General features: G+C 40.5%; 1 protein-coding gene across 4 annotated transcripts in view; it reads left to right on the top strand.

Moving 5' to 3' along the window:
- The window catches only part of KIAA0930 (KIAA0930 ortholog), a 71,200-nt gene that overhangs the window by 15,772 nt on the left and 36,455 nt on the right, over positions 1-18,973 (top strand). For all 4 annotated transcript variants that reach the window (XR_008235504.1, XM_052789193.1, XM_052789192.1 and 1 more), the window contains exon 2: positions 15,145-15,293. Coding sequence is in view for 3 of the 4 variants with exons in the window: in XM_052789193.1 (XP_052645153.1) it covers positions 15,145-15,293 (149 nt within the window). In the remaining variant the exon portion in view is untranslated. The remainder of the gene's footprint in view (positions 1-15,144; positions 15,294-18,973) is intronic.

The raw sequence follows: 18,973 nt of genomic DNA, 5'->3' as shown, positions 1-18,973 counted from the left end.
TTACAAAGCAGAAATCAGTGTGTTCCAGAAACTGAGGTTTTCTGAGGTGACCAGAAGTACTTCAGGAAAGCAGTTGAGGACGTAGATAAGATGTGTTATTGGTATCTAAAATGGCGAGGTGAGTACTGGGCAGAAAAATCTTAGTTTAGTAAGAAAATAGGAAGGAAGAAAACCCCAAAACTATGAGAGGGTGCTTACCAAATCTAGTGTTTGAACCACGGTATCCTTTTTCTCACAAGGTAAAAGCTCTTCATGGGAGTTGTTCGACTGGTTTTTAGCTGTTTTCTGTAGAAGGAGGTGCTCAATTTGACCTAGAAAAAGCAATTCAGTCAGTGAAAGAACTTCTCTTTGTGTTGTGTGTTGTTGTTCTTTCATTGTACGTTACACATGTGCCTAAAGCCACACTTAGGATGACTTCTGTGAATCACTTCTCTCAATTGGGTGAGATTCAGTAGAACAGAAAATAGTGGAAAAGGATGGTTTGAATTCAGAAACAGCTGTACAAGATCTTAAGAGTAAGGAGGCAATGGAGAAACATGTTGTGTTGGTTGATTGCTCTTCAGTTCCAAGGGTGTTCCTCAGGTGGAATTGTTTCCATTGCTGATGCAGTGGGCTTTTATGAATTTAATCTTGGAAAATTAAAGCATATTAAATATTGAGCTTTCCTTTTTGTTAGGGCTCTTTTCCTGTGTTACAAATTGTTGATAAAGAGTATTCAAACCAAAGAGCCCTGGGCTGAATTTCCTTAATACAAAGCTGTGCAATTTCATACTATGGTTGTATTTTAAGTGTTGCCTGTGAGGGCTCTATTATACCCTCTTCTAGGCCTGTTAATGTGTCCTCTTGTACAAGAGCACATTTGAAATCTCGATCGTTGTTCCTGGCTGTGCATGAGGGTAGATTCTTTCGTCTAGTCACGCTAGGGCTCTGCAATGAGAAGATTTGAAGAGCAGGGAAGAAGAGGAGGTAGTTTTGTGGAAGAGCATGTATGTGCCCCAAAACTGGTTGCATTAGAAACTCTGCCACTGGGTTTAGCTGATTTACAGACATTATGTTCACAGAGCAAGTCGGTATGACCTGGGTTTGGAGCTGTTCCATAATAGCTCCTCTGCTGAATGCAGGCAAAAGAGGAACTCAGGTGTTAGAAGTTATGAGAATAGTTTTTTGCCACAGAATGATTCCATGGCACATGCTCATCTTTAATGCTATAAACTTGAAAAGGTTCAAAGGAGGGCAGCAGAGGTGCTATGGGGATGGCTTCTGTACACGGGATGTTTTACTGGTAGGCTAGGCTTCTCAGCCTGGAAGAAGGATGCTTCAGGTCTTGTGTGTGATGGAGACTTGTAAAGTGGGAGGCATGAATACAGTGTATAGGCAGTAATTGCTCACTGTGTCTTCCTGTGAAGAAAGCCATTGCATAAAATTGTAAATTGGTGGGTAAAAAAAACCCCAAACCACCAAAACACACAATGTATGGTAAAAGCTGTGGGGTTCACTGTCACGGACAGTTGTAGGTTGTAAAAGCTTACGTGGGTCCAAGGGGAGCATGAACAGGTGAGTAGAACGGAGATTCAGTGGGAGCTGCCACATACACAGGTCTTTAGCACAGAAGGCTGCGATGACCTGTTTTATGAGCAGACTCATGCTGAGAGGATTTGAGAGGCTGCCAGCCCCAGCTGTGTCCACCCTGCTGTGTGCTGGAGATGATTGCCTCCATAGCAGAGGTTGCAGAATGGTCACTGGGTCTGTTCCTCAGGTGCTCACAGCCTGGCAGACTGGAAAAAAAAAAAAAAAAAAAAAAAAGAAACCAGTGTTACTTCATGTTAATACTCTGAACTACAGCTGCTGAGGTGCAAATTCAACATCTGTTCTGCTGGCCCCGCTCCCAGGGCAGTAATTTATGGTGGAAGAAGGAACCATCAGCCACAGACGACAACCTTTGAATTTTTTCTGTAAGTGTATTTGGAGTCGCCTTGTGTGCATGTGTGGTGGAAAGGTGGTACTTCCACGTGTTCCCTCCTATCCCCAGGCTACTTGTGCTAGTGTTCAGGATTTGAACTTTAGTTCATCCCAGGAGAAAATCTGTGATTCAAATAGTGCACTAGGCTATTTTCAGTAAGTGCTGTGCTAGAGGAAGGCTGTGGTTTTTCTTCCACTTTCCTTCGTTACACATTTTAGTCAAGAGATTCATCTAACTGTACAAAATTCTAACATGAAAGTGTCTTTTTCTTGGCAATTTATTGTCCTGATACATTAGGTTTAGGAATAACTTTTTCTTTATTCCAGGCATTACAATTATCCATGTTAATATTTGGAGGAGAGAGAATTCCGTTCTTAGCTTCTGATTTATTTTTTATTTTTTCTTTCACCAGCTGGGAATCCTCTTTCACAATGATTCCTGCTATTTTCTTTTTTGTATTTTAATTTGACAGAAAATTTCTGACAAATGCTTTTAGTGCTTAAACAGGACAACAATAGTGATGTGGCAGTGATGTGAACGTTAGTCATCTCGACAGCTTGACAACTGATACACTGTGAAGAAAGCTCAGTTTTTTCCTGCAGAAATAAATGCATATGTCAAAGGTATCAAGATGTCAGATTTCCTACACAAAAGAGATCTGGATGGGGGAGCAGATATGAATTGAGGTTTTTAATTTGTGAAGCGCAAGTGCTGGGTCTCAGTGGTAACTCTTTTTTTTTTTTTTTTTTTTTCCCCTCCCATCTTCCCCCTTTTAGCAAATCAGAAGCTGTTTATCCCTACTCTGTTACACTCCTTTTCTTTCTTTCAATTGCCCTGTGTGCCCAAAACACCAGCCACTCACTCAGCTACATGTGCTTAGGTGTATTCTCTAATGGAATGAAGTTCTTGTTTCCCCAGAAGCAAGAAAGGTTGGGGTCCTTGTTAGTAAAACCAGAAATATTTCATTTCTCTCATCTGCTCAGCACATGCCTTTCAGGGAGATGCCCGGCATTTCTAAGCTATATTGAAAGGCTGTAGAATAATTGTTACGTATTTATGGCTTTTAATACTAAATTCTCCCTTCCTTAAGTTATTTTTCTTGCTTTGGTCTTTCAGATGTTCTGAATCTTGGTGCTGTTTGGCTAAGAGTAGTTGGCTCAAAATTCATTCATTCATTCCACGTAGCCAGAAGTATTTGTGTCAAAATGGCATTCAAAGCCTTATGGTAGATTCCATATTTTCCCCAATATATGCAGGAACATCCGTGGTTTGGTCCATGGTCTCAGGTAATACAAATACCAGAGAAAGCTGGATGTTGGTATGCAAGGAAGGTAAATGGATGCAGTTTTCACTTTGCGATGGTGCCATAAATCTGGGCTTTATGGGGAGAAAACCAACAAAATGAGGTTAGAAGATGTAAGATTAATCGTGTTCCCCTTCCTTTTTATTGTTTCTGTTGTACCCCTATCTTGCTTCTTTCGCTTGAAGGTAAGTCTGTAGGGCCACTTATCAACAAAATAGATGTTGCTGTGCACTGTGTAGTCTACTTTAGCTACTTGGCAAACAGGCTTGTGTTGAGGGCTCTCCCCTGTCAATGACCTGCTTGTTGATGGTGTCATCCCAGTTTGTGTTTTATTCATACCCTGCTTCAGATGTGCCCAGGCAACATTCAAGCAGAGTTCAATAAAGTCTCAGTACAGTTTAGGTATTGGAGCAGTTGCGCATACTGTCGGAAAGGAAGCTTGGTTCTGGCTCAGTCTCACAGCTAGAAGGCTAAGAAGAAAGAAAAAAAAAAAAAAGGAAAGAAAAAAAAAAAAAGAAACAAACACAGCCAGGAGGGATATCCTTTCTTATCCTTTGCAGCCTGAGTGTGAGGAATTTTAGACATTCAGCCTGTGGAGAGCTGGCATGTAATTCTGGTGTCACTGTTATGCTGTGAATAGGAAACAGTATTGACATGTCCCAGCAACCAGTGGCGGAGCATGCAAGCGTGCCAAGTTAAGGGGTGCGTACATGGGGATGCTGTGCAGTTACTGACATCTATGCAAGTGTCAAGCAGAAAGGGTTGGATAAGGTCTTGAAATAGTATCTTAAAGCTTCCAGAATGGGACTAAAGTAGGGATGGGGTGCATTTCGTTTTCATCTTGTTTTTTTAGTCAGCATAGCTTTCATTGCCTGTAGTACTACACCAGTGGAGAATTCAGAGACCATTAGAGAAATACAAAGCCTTGAAAAGGAAAAATAAAATTTAAAAAAAACCCTGTATGCGTTTTTGCAACTTAAAGAAGCAAAGCCAACCACAAGAGAAAGTGTCCCTTACCCTGTTTTGCTGAGAGAAAACTGGGCAGCTTCCCAAGGTAGCCAAAATAGCCTACAACAGAAACTAAAGCAAAAGCAAAGCGTCGGTGAGTGATGCAGTCCTGGCCGTGATGGCAGTCTCCTTTGTGCCACCTATTGCTCTGAAGTGCGCTTGATAATTTCCTTCTGCATGGTTGGTTTTAACAGGAAAGTAAGATTTGAAGGTTAGCATCTGAAAGTAGATTGGTGTGGTCTTTTGTTAGCATTGGAGAGCAAAATTATAATTGCTACCTTCGGTTAGCAGTTTGCTTTAAAACCAGCCTTTTTTTTCTCCTGAAGTGTATGAATGTAAGGATTTTTAAGACATAATCCTATTCTACCAGGATATTTATAGTCTCAGTTCTCACTGCTTGTTACCTCTGAATGCTTCTTTAAAAGAAACACTCCTGTTTACTGGAGAGCTATTTCATGTGTGTCTTTTGCATTGCGTTTTATAAAACATTCAAGACTTCTTAACTCCAGTTTGATCTTGTGATGTAGGTATTTACTGTTCAGTCGTCACTCCCGGTCTCCGTGTGCGCTTGCAACAAATCACAGTCCATTTGAAATTCCTGTTTTGTAGCCAGAGGAGGTATATTAAATGTAATACATTCAAAAGGGGTTTTTTTGCTATATTGATAATAATGGTCCGTTACTATCTTGTGTTCTTAAGTGACATATATTTTTAAGTACGTGGCTACTAGAATAGGGCTAGAATTTACACCAATTCTGGTAATGATGGCAGCTTGCAAAATCTGGCATCGTTTGTGGCAGGCTTTGTCTTGGCTCAGTAGATCTATTAGCATTTCCAGTAACCTTTCCGTTATCTTGATTTAGTCCCTCATTTTCATCCCAGATGCTTTTGTTTGCATTTAAAAAAAGAAGAAATCTGTTCATTTCTCTTTATGGAAAAAAGCTTAAAATAAATCATATTTAATGGAGAAATTCAGGGCTTTGGAAGGGGAGAGAGTATTAATTTCTAGATTCCATGCATGAATGTATTCAGGTTTTAAAAGACTCTCTGCACTTCTAAAAGACTCTACACTCTATCTACTGTCTCTTAGTTAGCTGGTTTGATATCCTGATTTTATTTCTGTGTCTTCTCAGGGAAGAGGAGACGTACAATGGGAATTTTGAAATAAAGCCATGGGATAGAGCAGAGGGAAATGTGTATAATATTAAAAATAATTAATAATGTCACATAATAGAGTGGCACTTAGAAACCCGCGTTCTTTGACTTTCCATGAAATTTACACTGCAAGTGCTTGCAGTTGCTTGGAAATGGGATCTGGATTTCTAAGTTAGATGTGTTTTTAAAATATTACCATTTCCTGTGATAAGTGCATCTTTTTGTCTTTCAGAAGCCTCGTGTGTGCTTGGATTGTACTTGCTTGTGTCAATATGGAAATGGCTATCTGTAGCAAAACCACCTGGGGAATATTTTGGCTGTACACTAAAATTTGTTGTGTTAGTCCTTGGTCATTGCCCTGGAAATTATACATTTATCGTCTGCTACTAGTAACCAGGAGCTAGTATTGCTAATCTGTTGCTATGACAGTACACTTGTTTCCTGTAAGCTGCAAGAGGAATTTTATCTTCCTCTAGGAACGCTCTACCTGGCTGTTTTGCAATGTGTTTTTTCCAGAAGTGGCAAAGTTAAAAGTTTTGACATGAGCCATATCACTTTTTCAATTATTCCTCTCATCAAAACTAGTTCTGCATGTTATGAAATACTAAAAAAAACCAACCCCCCCCCCCCCCCCCCCCCAAAAAAAAAACCCCAAACCAAACCACCAGCCCAAAACTACACTGCTCTTTTATACCAAATTAATTAATTGAGTCTGAGAACTTGCAGAGTTTCAGACAGGAATTCCTATATTCATAAGATTTTTTTTTTTCCCAAGTTATTGAGGAAAATAAGGGTAACTCCAAGGTTCTCAAAGACAAAAATCTTCATGTTTTAAGGTGCAGCGCAAGCTCCAGCTGCTAAGCACTAGGGTGAGACTTGGGTATGCAGTAGGTTACCGGTTGTGAAACAATTCTCGCTTTTCTGAGACTCCTGGTCCCTGTTCGAATCAAGATGTGGTGCTCCGTGGTCTGCCAGGCATGAGCTGGAATGGCAGTTCTCATATTTTACCCTTCATGTGTTTCCTTAACAGTATTCCCCTATGTTCTCTTGAAGTTCAAGATACCTTATTTATTTATTTATTTATTTATTTAGCTTAATTGGCAAGTATTTCTGGTCTTCAGTAAGCAAATGCTCCACATAGCTGGTGATTTATGTTATTGTTCATGTTAACAGATACTATTTTTATACTGCTGGCAAGATGGCAAACACTTTTTAATGCTAGTATGAAAAAGTGGTATCTTTGGTTTCACTGAAAGGAGTTCATTATTACATGATAGTCGTCTTGAAACATTTGGATTTCTTTAGAATTTTTTGTAAGAGAAGTTGGTCACTGTCATCTTCAAGTGATTTGATAGGACCTGTAGGTCCTTATCCATAAAGTAATCACTCTTCATCATGTAACTTCAATATTTATATCCTGTCTGTGCTGCTAAATTCATCATTGTAACATTTGACCTGAAAAGCTCAGAAAGTACCAGTTTGAAGCCTAATTTCAGTAAGTGTTTCTTGCCAAAAAGTGTAGAACATCTGCTGATTGTTGATACATATAATGTTAATTGTTCCTTTTTACAATTGGGGGTAATTAGTAGCATTAGAGCACTGAGAACGGATACCTCAATATGCAGAATTTCCTCCTCATCTCACTGATAGAGGCAACAGCCAAGGCAATGGATGACCCGTAGGACTAAGTCTGCACCCTTACAAGCTTAGTGCTTAAGTTCAGTAAATTCAGGATTTGGCCTTCAATTTATAGCTATTAAAAAGCAGGCTTGTCTAGGCCCTTTCCAGAAACATGATGATGGTGAAACTGTTATCTTTTCCTAAAAAAATAAGTTAGGGAAAGGAACAAAACATTTTATTTTGGTCTTATGGGGAGGATGTTGCTCTAAATTTTAGGCCAAAATATGTGTCATTCTTGGGACAGATTATTTCTCTAGAAATTGTTATCCTTGCGTTTTCTTGCTGTTGGAATGCAAGCAAGCACAGTCAATATTAGAAACATCATCTGTGTATAATATACCTTGTACTGTTTTCCGCAGACCCTTCACAAAAGAAGGAATTTTTAAGTAAATGATAGATGGATGTAAATTTTGTTGTCTGATTCTCATCTATCTCCATTCTATTGGTATTTTTATAAGGTACATTTTGTGGCATCGAAGTTATTCCTGGATGGTTCTTAGTTGGGAAGAATATGCACTCCTAACAACCTCGGGAGATATTGGGAAAGTTTAATTTGTATGAATTATTTTCTCTCCTAGGCAGGAAGGAAGAGGTTGTTTATCATACCCCAAGTGATGCTGCAATATAAATGAACTATTTCATATTTTCCAAGGAGACGGGAAACTGGTTGTAGTTGACATGCATGCTATGTTGAAGAAGGTGGTAAATCGTGGTGGCAAGATAAACTGTCTGTGAAGTGTCTGCTGTTTAGATGTTTGGAAATTGCTATATTGAAACCAAAGCGTTCTGTCTTAACGTTTATGGCACAAATCTATCCCATCCAAGGAAAGAGCAAGTGGCTAGGTAGGGGTATGGTTACGCTGCACGGAATCTGTACCTCATAAAAGCCATCTCTGCGACAGATGTCCCTTGATGCATCAGCCTTGACCCTGATTGTATAGCCTTTGTGGGTAAAAGAGAAAACTTCAGAATCTAGGCAAAGTCTGTATCTAATTATATGAATGAAAATGTGTTGTATTAGGGTTAGGGGACAGTCTTGAGGGGTCAGGAGGAGCATGGAGCAGCAGAGAGCCATCACTAGTGAACGTCAAATATACCTGAAGGTTCTACTTTGGTTCTCAGAATCAAAAGTTTTTACATTGTGGCATTTTCCTTCTTTTTTTTCCAGAGCGATATAATTCCATCACTTTGCAAGTAGGGATAGGTATGTGATGTGATTGACAGGTGCTTTATAAGTACGAACCATGAAGTTGCTTCGTTACAACCCTGGCTTGACTTTCATATAGTTTCAAAATTAAAGCTCTGTGGTATAGGAGAGAGACTATTACTGGGTAGGGTAAGCTGTGATCTTTAAAACAGAATTACATTTTATCCGCTATTGTTTAGTTCTGCATAAGGCTTAAGCACAACTCTGTTTAGTCAGCTCTGAGTCATTTCTGTGTTTCAGGAAATGGAAGTTATCAGTTGAAAACGAGCTCAGTTTCTCTGAATCTCAAGTGTTTTGGACCTATTATTTCATGGAATTGTTCACAGGCCTTCATGGATGACTTTATAGTCTATTCCTGAGCGTAGAAATGTGTTTATCTTTCCCTCTCCATGCAGAGGACCGCATTTGTCTTTGATCCAAGTGGCAGCTTCTGGCTTATGTTATTTTGGGCCTTTGAGTCAATTATCTGGTGAGAACAGGCTTTAAATTTAAGGTGTGTACTGAAACTGCATATTGATTCTGGGGATTTTAGTGATGCCTACCATTTAGTTGTGCTCCAAGAAGGTGATAAATATGAGAGAGGTGATACCATCTATTGGCAAATGAGTAAATATGGCATAGCAGCTGTAAGAGTAATTGGCCTAATGTTTTTCTCAGCCTTTTAACATTGATGACTCAATACCTGAAGCTCAAATTTTGTCAACTCCCTCATAGATATGCTATGAAGCCAAGGTTTAAATCAATTATATTGCTTTAAAAAAGTCTAATATATGTGTGTGCACTATTGAAGGCATGACAGAGGATATATTCTTGAAAGGCCTACGGAAGGAAAGGGAAGAGCAGCAACATTTCTTTTCGGTTTAGACTGTTCTTCTTCATTCAACTCCAAATGACCTTCCATTCATCCTCCTTGTAAATTACTGTCTGTTAGTAAAGAAGCGTGTGCTGTATTTGTTATCAAATTATTCTCTCATCTTTAATTATATTCTGCTTATCCTCTTTATATTATGTTAATGGATGTGTGCATGCAACACTTGATGGGGTGGGAGGATAGTTACCTCCATTTTAGGCTGAGAAGAGGAGGGGGGTTGATTCTGTGGCAGAGTTGGATGTTTAATCTGTGGCATCTGTCTTGTCCCTGTCACTGCTGTTACCATGATGCCTTCCTTTTCTAGCTAAGGTTCTGCCAGAAAAACTTATGTTGAAAGTATATGTTGTCTTTTCTGACAGATTTAGGGCTTCCGTGCTTGCAGAAGCGCACTTCTCACTGTGCTGTGTCATTACAGCTGGCATCAGTGGTGGTGCTCCTTTCCCAGCCCCAGTATTTAGGAGAGGAACGTGTTGCAGGGACGTGCTCTGGGGACCTCTCGTTGGGCAATGCGTTCCCGCTGTGTTGCCTGCTCTCGAACTGTTGGTTGCCAGTGAACTTCTGAAAGTTTGGTGAAGTCCTGTGTTTGTATAGGGTGAAGCTGAAGGGATTAAATGGTGTCCTTTTATGTAGGCCTGGGAAGAAGACTGAACTTTAGATTTCTAGTGATCTGGCTAGCTGGCAACTATCACTGGACAGGGAACATCCATTGTGATTTTATGCAGTCATAATTATAACTTCATAATATCAAAGATAGCTTTAATCTACATGAAGCACTTCTCATATTGTCCTTGCAGAATACTTGGCTAAACTCAAAACAAAAATTAAATACAGTGTGAATTGCTTGGAACTCTAGTTTGCTTTCGACACTGGGGCTGTAAAGATCTTCATAAGCATTTAATTAACCCCTAAACATCTAAGGATGCTCATTTTACAGATGCTAAGCACTGTGGCAGAATTGGATGAAAGGAGTTTTATGATGTTCACAGTTAAGAGTAGCTCATGGCAGGCTAGAGGAATAAAAGCATAGGAAGAAACTCTGTCTAGCTGAAATTATTGTTCCTCTCAGCTCTGAGTGGTACATGCTGCAAAAATTATTATCCACCAAATGGGAAATCTTTTCTTCTATTCCTTTGAAGCGAAATAATATGCTGACACTTCTCTTTATCCACTGATTTTTTTGGAAAGTATTAATTAAAAAAAAAACCAAACCACAACTTCTTATGTGGATCTGGAGTCAGTTCCCCAAAATGAATGCTCAATATAAAAATCTAGTAGGTAAAAAGAAAGACCTTTATTAATAGCAGCTGGCATAAATCTTGCTTCTAATGAGGATAAAATCCATGTAAATGAATCATTACAGTAAATTGTTGTAATTAGGATTTATTCATGACAAAGGTCTCATAATTATATAATCAACTCTTAGTGTATTAAGATTTATAGTCTGAACTCTTAATTCCATTTTATTCATTTAGAAGCAGAATTTGCTAGGGGAGGAGTGTTTTCAGGAAGCTGTCTTGCTACATGCTCTCAACTATAGATGGAATTTGATTCCTTTGCAAGTATCATTTAGTTCTGGTGTTGCAGAAGGCTCAAGCTCTCCTCTGGCAAAAATAAAACTGTTAGCATTTTAAAAGGTCTCCCCAAATACTGAAGTCAAAACTTCAAGGGCTTCAGGTGCCAGGTGCTTTATTAAGGGCCTTCCAATTTAACAGTAGTATATATGCGTGCATGCACATCTTCTGAGTGTTGTGCAAGCGGCAATGGACCGATGTGATAGAAAGCTGCGGCCAACTCATGATTGTCCGGGCTATGAAAAATTGCTTCTGTTTTTGATCTCAGTCCTTGCCAGGTGGCTAGAAGCAGTATTGAGTATATTAGCAGAGGGGTAAGGTCGTCAGCAATCCAACTGCGAGCCAAGTCTGTCCACTTCTTTGGTGGGTGGCACGTAATGGGCACAGAATTGCTCTCCAAGCCCTATCCCGAGTGCAGCTGAGGCCCCGCGACAGGGTGCTGTGGCAAAGGCTGAGAAATTAAGGCTTTAGACTTTCTTCTGTCTGTTGAAAAGAATAACTTTGTCTGCTGGGCTGTTAGCCTCACAGTTTCAAAGCCATTACCCAAAACAATTTTAAAAGCAGTTTCCAAGTTTCTTCTCTGCAAAGCTGGAAGGCTTCCAGTGAGATGCTGTAAACTACCAAAATAACTGTAAGGGTGCGCCATGCTTTTGGGGATCTAATAATTGAAGGCGAGCTTGAGTGGACACATTGGATCTGACGGTTTCTGGCTTGAAGTTGGAATAGATTTTTTCCCCCCCCTCTCAAGTTTTAAGAAGTCTGGATTACAATTACAAATTTTCTTGTCTCCTTTCCAAGTTAATGCTATTAATAGCATAAATATTAATATTTATTAATAGTAGATTTTAAAGGCTAATTCTTCTTGTGTGCTGTTCCCTGTCCTTCCTGCTTCTTCTAAAGTTTAACAAAAGCAGCTGTGTTGCAGTGATTTGGCTCTTTTTGGCTTCAAGAAAAGTCCTTTAGCCACTGCAGTCAGAACAGTTAGAACATCCTCAGGCTGGTTTTAGTTACAGCAATGTCTGCAAATATCCCTGAAGCTTGGAGCACAATTTTATATCTAATCTGTTGCAGGTAGAGTTTTGAATTGACGGCCTTCCAACATTGCTGTAAGGGTTTTCAGTTTTTTTTTCTGCCCTGCATTATGCTGCAGTGCTGAAGTAGCTTCACTGCTGCAGCACTTCTGTCCCCTGGTTTTCTGCTTAGACTAATATTGAGTACGTTGAATCAGTTTGTTCTGCATTCCCCAGCAAGGGTAAAAGCACACACAAAGTCCTGGTACCTTACCCTGTTCTGCTGTTCTCCCGCATGTATTAATGCCCTGTTATAATCACCCAAAAATAGTTCAGAAGAGCATATTAATTCATGGGCTTTATTGTGTAAAACCTATCCGACGGTGTAAGCAGCTTGTACGAGAGCGGCTCAGATTTTTGCAGGTACTGCCAGAATCTAAAAGTGGTTTAACCCTCTTTTATAATGCTGGGTTTAGATAACTTGATGATTTTTGCTTTTCAAGGGAAAAATATTTTCCCCTGATAGAAAAACATTCTAATATAAATTTAGGAGTGGCTTGGGTAGGGTTATTTTGTTCATTCATTTATGAAGCAAAACCAAAGTGGTGTACTTCTGAACACTATAACTTTTTCAGAGATGATTTTTACAGAATGTAAATTCTTTTTTTCTTTTTCCTTTGATTTTCCTAGAACTCCAGATGAACTCGGGCAATCCTGTTTCCCCCTTTCCTCCCTCCTCCCCATTTAATTAGGGCTGGGAATTCAGGTACTCAAAAAACCCATGAGATTTAATAAGTTTCTTTGAGAACATTAATGAATCACGATGAATGCATGCCCTGTTTTCTGCTCTTTGCTAAATATAGAGGCAGGACTGGGTCGTGGTGTCCTCAGCTGTCATGGTACCGCATGAACCTTCTTAACCAAGTTGAGCTCTATCTTTACAGCTGTATGGATTTTTGCCTTCACTATTCCAACCCAGGGGGCTGCTCCTGAACTTCATGGCTTGAATGCTTAGGAATCAACTTGGAATTTCCAGCCTGCATATGTATTGGTGGGTAGTTTAGAGCCATTTGTCCTTGTGTCAGCGGTATATCCTTAAACCTGAATTGTTCTTTTTCTCTTCTCAGTGTTTACTGTGAATATACTGACCAATGATGATCCTGTCCTTTCTCAGCCTAGTTTTGGGAGTCTGCATGAACACATTTGCATCCACTCTTACGTGGTAGGCTCTCAAATATAGCTGTTTGCCATACAGTCCTGTTCACCTGTGCCCAAGGGAGGGGTTTAGATGGCACAGGTGCCCAGCATCCCGTATCTCTCCAGTGCTTGACTCCTTTCCTCTGCTGGAAAAACTGGATAGTACTTGAGTGTATTGCAGATTTTATTCACGATTGTGCATTACGTTCTATGCCGCCTTAAGTAATTGAAATGACTTCACTGCAGCCATGCAAATAAAGCAATTGCAGCATGGCCTGGAATTAGCCTGCACTGGGAACTACCTACCTTGTCCTTTTTCTGTTCTGTCAGCCTTTTCATTATTATTATTTTTTTTTTTAATATAATCAACTATATATATATTTTCAAATACCATCCTACTTGATGTTGACTAATGTATTCTGTGCACGGTCCATCAGTGGAATTTAATTTTGTTTTCAATATTACTTTTGGGTTTAGCTGGGGAGACCTAAGATTTTGATTTCAATCACCCATTTGTCTGCTAAAAAATTTGAAAGTCTAATCTCCTACCCACCACAGTAATTGAAGATGGGAAGAAAGATTTGTCTTGCAAATATTGCACATACAATGAAGTAGGAAAATGTGCTGAGTTACACTTGTGGATTAAAAGACTGATTGATTGCTTTATGAAGCCCTGAAGTTAGCCACCAGTGTCTAAGAAAAATCATGTTCGTTGTTATGGTATGTGTCAGCTTTCTTGGCAATTGACTGGAAAAATCTTCTAAAGCTTAATCCAGGTATCGCTGTAAATAAATGTCACTTCTGTCTCATGCAAGGTTCTTCTCTCTGCAGAGCTATTTCATATGTGCAGTGTACCGCTGGGAGGGAAACACACCAACCTGAACGCTAGCCGAGGGCTGGGGAGCGACGTGGGTACCAACCTGGCAGCCAGCGTGTATCTTTTAGGGAAATAAGCTGCTGTAAAGGATAGGTGTTCTGGAGGTCGGGTTGTCAGCTGCCCGGGTGTACATACCCACACCCTCACCTGTCTTGCTGGCTTGTACATAACACTACTATCCATCATCCATTTCAGGTTTTGCTGTTTCTCAGCAATACAATTTTTTTTTTTTTTTTTTTTTAGTGTTTCTCTCTTCACAGGTTTTGAAACAGCTAGACTGTGGCTAACAGCCGTGGTTAACTCTCAGTAGGGCTTCGGGGAGAGGATGAAATTAGTCCATCAAGGAGCCTCCAGTAGGACTTGAGCAGCGGTGGAGAAATTCATCTCCCTTGTCACCAGGCAGAGTAGTGACTTCCCTCCTTGTCTGTATAAATTTTGGTCTTTAACAGTGTGCAAGCATTGCAGCATAGAAGAGGTGCAGCACCTTTTGCTGTTTTATTATAGTTAAGTGCTTTGAAGAGTTTCACAAAATGTGATGTCACTTCTACTGTGCCTCCTTTTCCTGGTGAGAGGCCAACTGCCGTGCTATTGCTGATGCTGATGTAATTTGTCTGTCTCCTTGAACAAAACTTCGTTGTATCTTCCTCTTCCCATTTTTCCCCTTCTCCCCCTGCTTTTTCTTGTTTAATTGGGATTCAGGACTTCAAAACTCCTTGTTTCCTTGAGGAAGAGCTGGGTTTTATTCTTGTCAGAGAGAGGGTGAGTTACAGTCACCCCTGCCATGGGTACGTTCTCATTCCTGTGTATCGATTTAAGGAAGGGATCAGCTGCTAGTTTCTGAAGGATTGGCTATACTCCCTGAGAGCACGTAATAAACCTGTTGGTAGCTGACGGCTTCACGTCATTAACTGGAGCATATATTGGCACTACGTGCCTTTGAAATTACTCCTTGAGTGCTGCTTTGATGGATTCTCAGTGCGCTGGTTCTGTCCTTCTCCATGGCACAGGCGTAACCAGGGTACACTCATGGGTCCTGAGCTGTGCGTGTTGTGCATAGGGGCAGCTGGGCTGCAAGAAGGTGGTTTTGGTTGACAGTGGCTAAAGACGGGCTGTGGGTTCGTGCCGAACGGCGGCTATGCTGTACGCTGTGGAAAAACTTACTCTGAGCTGTGAAAGACTATTTCTGCTACTGTTGGGCTCGACTGCACCATGTGTAGCAAAGACTTCGGGTGTCATGTTAAGCACAATCAAATGTGACATGCTAATTCCACAACTCTTATTTCTCCTTTCTTTTATGCCGCTTAGGATGTTTCAAAGATGACCGTATTGTGTTCTGGACTTGGATGTTTTCAACGTATTTTATGGAGAAATGGGCCCCCCGGCAAGACGATATGCTCTTCTATGTCCGTCGAAAACTGTCCTATGTCAGTGGTGATAGTACAGAGGGGAAAAAGGTAAGTAATGATATATTTTAACCTGGGAAATTTAAGGTAACATGGGATTTGGTGTTCTGGAGTACCTGACGCATCTGAAAGATAAGGAATCTCCAGCTCTGCCCACCACAAGAAATTACGCAAAATTGGCCCATAGAGAAATACCGTGGTTAATGCTGTGAACATCAGCAGCAGGGTAAGTGAGCTTCACTGTCACAGACTTGAGGAGATCAGAGAGTTTGCGTGCTTTTTTCGGAAGCTTTTATATTGGTCAGCCTGCATTTAGGGGGAAGGGGAGAACATACATGCTGATTTTTGTTTTGCTTTTCAGTGATGATACTTTATAAATTGAAACTTTAAACCTGTAGAAAGGGAGGAAAAAAGGAGGAGGAAGATGGTCACTGGTATTTCTGGAAGAACCCTTCCTGAGATACCAGAGTATCAGGAATGAACACCTATTGGGTAGTCAGTAGCAGAATACATGCAGCCTCCTGGAGCTGGGATACGGTAGTGACAGTGGATAAATGACTGTATTCTCATAATTTACATTTAAGACAATAAGCCCTCCTATAGAAGTACTGTTTCTTGAAAACATATAATCAGGTAGCCTGGTGCTGCTTCACAGGTATGTTCTCCTTAGAGATTTGAGAAACTTCTCAGCATTTCATGGCAGTTTTCATCTTAGGTGGGGGAAACAGAAGCAAGAGAAATGATGGTTTTACTGGGAATTAAGGAGATGGCTGCAGAGGATCAAAAGCAGGAAGATAAATGCAGGAAGAAAAGACTGGGATTAACTTCCTGACATATGTAAATAATTTACACTATTGTTGAATCACAGATGTATGCACGTGGTGTATGCGAGAGTGTTTTTAACCAGGTATACCAGAGTTCTCTGGGTTTAATTGTGGTGACATAAAGAACCAGAGTTGTCTACTCCCTTGAGAAAAGGGTCCCAGAAGATTTTCCCACACTTTTGTTGGAGATACAGGAATGGGCAGAATTATCTTGTCTTCCCCCTGACCCCTCCAAGTGCCATGATGACTACTGAGGAGAGGATGGCAAAATACTGTTCTTTCTCTGTCAGCTTAATTGTTCAGTAGTCTTCGGCAAGTGTACTTAGAGCTTTAAGATTTTTGGAGGAAACTTTCATCCCAATTGTTGTTTAAATGGCTATGAATGCATTCCTGTTTCGCATCAAACAATATTGTGGCTTTGTTCAGCCTAATAAAAGCATGGGTTGTTTAAACATCTTCTCCTTCCCAACAAGGAAGGTGGGTGAACCTCAGAGGAAGCCCAGTCGCTTAAGTTCATTCACAGACCCCCGGTCAACGTCTGTTTAACTTTAAACTGATTAATAAGTGTTTGAACCTCTCATGGAGAGGAGACAGCGAAATAAACCCTTGCATTTGCTCTCAGAGCTTCGTTTAAGCCTCCTAAAAGCATCATAAATAATTTTTATTTGTGAGAGGATTTCGTAAGTAGTAGTTATTACAAAATCAGCAGCAGTGAATCGCTTGCCATAACAACTAAGATGGGGAGTGTGCCTTATAGCACACGCAGTATTTTATAACTCCCCCTTGATTGTTTGCATTTTGCTCAGCCTCTGAGAATTGATTGTGAAGTACTTCAGATGCTTTGTGAAACTTCATAGTTTGGTGATTTTTTGGTATGTGTGCAGCTCTCCTCCTGTTTCGTATTAGCTGACTGCTTTGCAGTTCCAACTTCTCTTGTATCTAATTTTGGAGCCTGTTCTGTGCGCCAAATAACTACCCCTACTCTTTGAATTATGACTAGACAGGTTTTTATTTTACTTTGTAGTTTTGGCCATTCTTTCTTGAAAGATGGTGTCAAAATACCAAAGTTATATCATTAAAAGGGGAAGAAGCTAGAGACTGATATTTATAGAAACCAAATATATCTTCAGGCATCCCTGCCACCCACCAAACTGTGTGCTCTCATTTACATCCCCAGAGGTAGACCGAAAAGGCAGGTGAAGGGCAAAGGTTCAGAGTTGTTGGGGACCACGAAGGGCTAGAACTGGAGCTGCACTGTTGGCTCCTGCCTCGTGCGCAGGCTGTGCTGAACGGTCTGGTGATGATTTCTCCGTGGGCCACGCAGAAGTTGACTATTAGGTGACTGTAGAAGCGCATCTCTCTGTAGCTTGGGTATACAGTGAAGCGAGTTCATTGTAGTTCTTCCACAGATGGTATATATGTGCTGCGCAGTTGCCTGGCAATTGCAGGTTTTGACTGAAGAATGCTGGCAGAGATGCATGAGGTGAATCGTTGTCCTATGACATCTCAGAGCATTAGTTTATATTCATGAAAATAAGATGTGCGCAGCTTTGAGCACAGTAATCTTCTGTAGGACTGATGACAAGGACAACAAAAACGGATTGAGTGGGGAGGGGCTGTTTGTCTGAGTGCTGACAATGGTGATGTTTGTTTTTCTGAGATGACGAGCTCATGCAGCATGTTTGCATCATTTGCATGCCGTGGTGTGATGATTCATGTCAGTGAGAAACAAGTGTCGATTTATCAAACGGTTTTCAGGTTTTGATGGCTGTCCTGTGTGATTAACAGTCGTTCCTTCTTGTGGGTTTTTATTCTGTGCTTACTGGAGCTGAAGAGTGTCAGCAATAACGTTTGATTTTAAGTTGAAGTGTAGTAGAGGATAAGCAGAAAAAACCTGATAGGATCAAGATTAGAGGTTCTGTTCAATTTTAAGGCTGAATAAGAATGGCTTTGGATGCAGCTTAGTCACAACAGCTTGAAGTAATAAGTCTCACAATTTGGTAGCGATGATGGTAAACTCCTCTACCGTCATAAATTTTATTTTAAAAGGCCTTTTAAATAATCTACTTTGTAGACCCCCTGGTCTAAGCGACTTTCCGTTTGCTCCCCTTTTCCACCCCACCAATTTCTAAACTGCGCATGTATGGGTGAAACAGCAATTAAGCTCTTAATATGGTCTTATACCAGGGCAGAATTGCCACATCGAATTCTGGGCTATATCCATTACACAAACTTGGATTCCGGAGAATTGCATTCAACTCCATGTTTCCTTGGCATGTCTTGATAACACTCTTGCAGTTTTTCTTGCCAAGCTTTGAAGATATTTCTTCTCTCAGTATCTTTAAGCAAAACCATAGACCCCATGTGTCAGGATCTGTGCAGGCAGGGCACTGTGGAGCATAGCTCTTCTCAAGGTTAAGGGCTTTAGTAGGCTTTTTTAAGGTGGAATCCCTTTGACTTGTAGCTCTTTATGCACTGTTAAGTCAATACTCAAAAAACCCCTTCGCTGCTGCCTCACGCACCAGCTGATGTGACCTACCAGAAAATGTGAGCCCTGATCCTCACTTACTAAGGGTCCTGTACATTGCCAAAACCTACAGCTTTAAAAGGTTAGAGTGGTTGGACTTGGGATTCTGATTTTAAAATGGTATTCGATCAAGATTTGATATCTCTGTCTTTTTCCGGCGCACAAGGCGTTTATAAAGGATTATGCTTTGTTACAGCTGCAAGCTTCTGATCTTTCTGTAGAGAGAAGCTTTATTTTTTCACGGGACTATGGAAGATGCTAGTATGGTATTAAGAGATGACTGCTGAGTAGGGAAACTAAGGTAAAACCTCAGTGATATAGACCAGCAGAGCTAGGTTTTATTAACCCCTTCAGCCTTGCATCATGCTTTGTCACCTGAA

This window comes from Harpia harpyja, chromosome 6 (assembly GCF_026419915.1).
Source record: "Harpia harpyja isolate bHarHar1 chromosome 6, bHarHar1 primary haplotype, whole genome shotgun sequence".
In the NCBI taxonomy this organism is placed as follows: Eukaryota; Metazoa; Chordata; class Aves; order Accipitriformes; family Accipitridae; genus Harpia; species Harpia harpyja.
Note: the sequence above shows the minus strand (reverse complement) of the source record. Positions and strands in the feature narration are given on the sequence as shown.